Consider the following 4,450-nt stretch of genomic DNA (forward strand, 5'->3'; position numbering starts at 1 on the left):
AAAACAATGTCCAATAAATTACCAGGGACTGAATGATATCCCTGCAAATCCGTCATAAGGACTTTAGTTTAGGTCTACAATTTACTGTAATCATTGAAAATTTATTGCCATCACCTGGAGCAAATTGTTCTCATCCTTATCAGATGCAAATCACCTTGGAGAAATGAATGGTTTCATGTCTCTCTACCATCCTGAACTGTAACCAATAGACGATGTAATGACCCACCACGTAACTTTTTAATGTGCAAGTCCCTAACTCGACACATAGGGAAATAAAAGGTGAGTGGTTATGTAAACGAACATCACGTTCTGTGTGCATCTACATGAACACCCCCAGGCGGGAGCTCACCGGACGACGACACGAAGAATCCTGACGCTTGCCACAAAGCTGTGACGTCTCTGCACGGAAGCACTGCTACTGCGGGCTCATTACGCGGCCCAGTGGCTGATGGTTACCAGCAGAAGCCCTGTCACTGATGGCAAGAGATTCCAAAAGAGCCAACAATTCTTGAAGTTTCCACCAAGACCGCTGACAACTTTCCTTGACTTTCCCGGCAGTGGCATTCCTGTGGAAACTGATGTCTATGCCCAGTGAGAATGATGCGTCTGTACTGTCGTTGGTGACTTGTGCTTTTGCACGTACGCTTTCGAGGTGAAATGGCAAGTAGTCAAGTGTAAGTGCGGGCAGCAGACGCGGAAGTTCGGCGGGTGAGCCTGGCGCCCAGGAGGCCAGACAGGCAGTAGACCGGGAACCAGCGGTGTGCGGCGAGTGCGCATGCGCGCAGACGGGCCCAGGCGCTGACCCCGGCCCTCAGGTTCACTTCCGGTCCAGCAGGCAGAGACGCGAAGCCCGAGCCAGCCGCGACGACGACCCCTCAGGTACCGATGTTTTTAGAAACCCCCAAACAAATTGGGTAGCCCTGGGGGCGGGTTTCTGGGCAGGTACCCATGTTGAACTCAGTGTGGACTTGCGGCGTCTTGTGGGACTCAGTGTGAACTTGGCAGCGTCTTGTTGGCCTGTAGATGAATATGACAGCCGTGACAGCCACCCCGCGTCACCAACACACATGCGTTTTCTCTCCTTTTAGGGCCTCTGTTTTCTGTTACAATGGATCGCGATTTAGAACACGCTCTGGATCGCGCAGAGAATATCATTGAAAGTGTCCAACAGAGACCTCCTAGCAGGAGGTACTCACCTAGGGCGGGAAAAACTCTACAGGAAAAACTTTATGACATTTATGTTGAGGAGTGTGGAAAAGAGCCTGAGGATGCTCAGGAATTGAGAAGCAATGTAAACTTGTTAGAAAAGCTTGTTAGGAGAGATTCCTTGCCGTGTTTAGTGGTCAATCTATACCCAGGCAATCAGGGGTATTCTGTGATGCTCCAGAGAAAAGACGGGTCCTTTGCAGAGACCATTCGACTGCCTTATGATGAAACGGCATTGCTCGACTACTTGGATGCAGAAGAATTACCCCCTGCTTTGATTGATGTCCTGGAAAAAGCTTCGGTTAATATTTTTCATAGTGGGTGTGTCATAGTAGAAGTCCGTGACTACAGGCAGTCCGGTAATATGCAACCCCCTGCTTACCAAAGTAGGCATATTCTCCTACGTCCAACGATGCAGACTTTGGCCCATGATGTGAAGTCAATGACAAGAGATAGCCAGAAATGGAGCCAGGAAGACAAACTTGAGCTTGAGAGCCAACTGATATTAGCTACAGCTGAACCACTGTGTCTTGATCCTTCTGTAGCAGTTGCCTGCACTGCAAACAGGCTGCTGTACAACAAGCAAAAGATGAATACCGACCAGATGAAACGGTGCCTCAAGAAATATTCATGGCCCTCTGTAAAGCCACGGCAGGAGCATTCTGACTATCCACCCCCTCCTGAGCTAAGAGTGTCAACTTCTGGCCAAAAAGAAGAAAGAAAAGTGGGTCAGCCTTATAAGCTGAACCTTGCTAAATCAGGAAGTTGTGTAGACATGTGGAAACACAGACCCCGTGATTTGGCTGTGCCTTCTGAAGTGGATGTGGAGAAACTTGCTAAAGGGAGTCAGTTCGTAACAGCTGCTGACCCCCAGTTCCCAGACCGGCCAGCCCAGGAGGTAGAAGACCCTTTCGGATTTGGATGGGAAGCTGGCTGTCAGGCCTGGGACACCAAGCCGAGCATGATGCAGTCATTTAATGATCCGCTTCTTGGTGATGAAATACAGCCACGTAAAAAAGCCAGGCAGAAGGGCCAGAAGTCTCGCTGCCAGCCCTTCCCAGATGACCATTCATCCGGTCTCAGGCCTGGGCCAGAGGCTGATGCTGGGAAGGCAGTGAGTTGGGCCCAGGAATCGGTGCAGAGCAAAGTCAAAGGTCCAGACAAGATGTCACGCAGCTCCAGTGGCCCAGCTATTGTCAGTCAGCTCTCTTCAGGGAAAACACCAGAACAGCCTAAGCCTGTTTGGGTCCAGGCTTCAGTATTGGGGAAGGGAGAGAAACATCCACCTCCCTCCACCGGACTTCCCTCAAGCTCAGGAAAGAGTTCCTCGGGTAACAGTTTTCCCCCACAACAGGCAGGCAGCTCTCTTAAGCGTCCATTTCCTGCTGCTGCTACTCCTGCTGCTGCTGCTGCTGCTCCTCCTCCTCCTCCTCCTCCCCCTCCTCCTCCTCCTCCTCCCGCTCCTGCTGCTCCTGCTCCTTCTGCTCCTCCTGCTCCTGCTGTTCTTGCTGCTCCTGCTGCTGCTCCTCGTCCTTCTCCCCCTCCCGCTGCTCCTGCTCCTCCTGCTCCTCCAGCTCCTCCTGCTGCTCCTCCTCCTCCTCCTGCTGCTGCTCCTCCCCCTGCTGCTGCTGTTCCTCCCTCTGCTGCTGCTGCTCCTCCTGCTGTAGCTGCTGCTGCTGCTTCTCCCCCTGCTGCTGCTGCTCCTCCTGCTGTAGCTGCTGCTGCTGCTGCTTCTATAGCACCAAGTCATTCTCAGAAGTCCTCCGTGCATTTCATTCACATTATCAGGCCCCCTCCAACTGTCCGGCCCCCAAGCAGATTCACAAAAATAGCCCCAGCCATTCCGGTCGGGACAGGCTCCACTGGCCCACAGGCCATCAACGTGGTGGGCCCAGTCCACCGAGCCCAGGCTTTGGGGAGCAGTTCCAAGCCTGTGCAGGCCCCTGACCCTGGTGGCCCAGCTCCTGCAGGAATCAGTGGGAGTGGCCCTCAGTCCTCAGGAGGTCCACCACCAGATGCAAGGCCTGGTGCAGTACAGGCATCTTCTCCAGCACCTGTTCGGCTTTTCCTAAATACTCCTGAAGGTCTCAGGCCTGTGACTTTCCTCCAGATTCTGCAGGGCTCTGTGGTTCTGAGTGGCTCACAGGAGCGGCTCCATCAGCTGCCTTCCCTGCAGCAGCCCGAGCAGCCCACAGCTGCTCACCCTCCTCAGCCAGGACCACAGGGTTCCACACAAGGTTTGGGCAATCAAGGGCGGGCCTTCCCTGCTCAGCAACTTCTTAACATGAACCTCACTGGAGCCAGAAGTGGTCTGCAGCCCCAGCCCCAGGCAGCTGTGTCAGCTGAGCTTGGCTCTGCCCGGGTTCCTCAGCAGAGGGCCCAGCTTCCCTTTGTCTTGAGGCAACAGCAGCCACAGCCACCACCACAGCCACTGCAGCCGCAGCCGCAGCCACAGCCACAGCCACCAAAGCCTCAAACACAACTGCAGCTGAAGACACAGCCACCAAAGCCTCAACCACAACCACAGCCACAGCCACAGCCACCAAAGCCTCAACCACAACTGCAGCCGCAGCCACAGCCACCAAAGCCTCAACCACAATCGCAGCTGCAGCTACAGCCACCAAAGACTCAACCACAACCACAGCCGCAGCCACAGCCACCAAAGCCTCAACCACAATCGCAGCCACAGCCACCAAAGCATCAACCACAACCACAGCCGCAGCCACAGCAGGAGCAGCCACAGCCACAGCAGGAGCAGCCACAGCCGCAGCAGCACCAGATGCAACAGTTGAGGGTCCGGCAGCAGCCACTGTTTTTGGCAACAGGTGCTATTCCAGTAGTGCAGCCACATCCAGGTGGGCAAGCAGGGAGCCAGTCTGTGGGTCAGACGAAGGGAGGCAAGCCAACCCCTCCAGCACCCTAAGGCTTGTGGTAATTTGTCTCTCTTTTAAAAGCAGAGGAGCACTGACCCAAATTAATTCCCAGTTTTTACTTAAGTTTTGTTTTTTTTCATGTGTTGGTATTTTACATTTTAAGGTACACACTTGACACAGAAGCACAGTCCACTGATTTTGATATAGAAGCAGGGAAGTGATTTCCTAAAGGAGCATTGTTTTGCCTAAGTTACTCCTTTCGTTGTCATTGCTGCTGTTGATATAATTAATATAGTGTCTTAAAGTGTCCAAATCCCAACCAGGTTGAGTTTAAACTCTTGAGATGTATAATTTCTCTAAAGCCATAAAAT

General features: G+C 53.0%; 1 protein-coding gene across 1 annotated transcript; it reads left to right on the forward strand.

Moving 5' to 3' along the window:
- Positions 1-652: 652 nt before the first annotated feature.
- Positions 653-4,129, forward strand: LOC116547725 (putative transcription factor SPT20 homolog-like 2; the record flags this gene model as incomplete). Its single annotated transcript, XM_032273574.1, has 5 exons — positions 653-708; positions 786-879; positions 1,046-2,709; positions 2,824-3,624; positions 3,820-4,129. Coding segments are annotated over 5 exons (2,925 nt in total), but the record flags the coding sequence as incomplete, so codon positions are not given.
- Positions 4,130-4,450: the final 321 nt, after the last annotated feature.

The sequence above is a fragment of the Sapajus apella genome, unplaced genomic scaffold (genome assembly GCF_009761245.1).
Source record: "Sapajus apella isolate SASKATOON/1434 unplaced genomic scaffold, GSC_monkey_1.0 scaffold4338, whole genome shotgun sequence".
Lineage (NCBI taxonomy): Eukaryota > Metazoa > Chordata > Mammalia > Primates > Cebidae > Sapajus > Sapajus apella.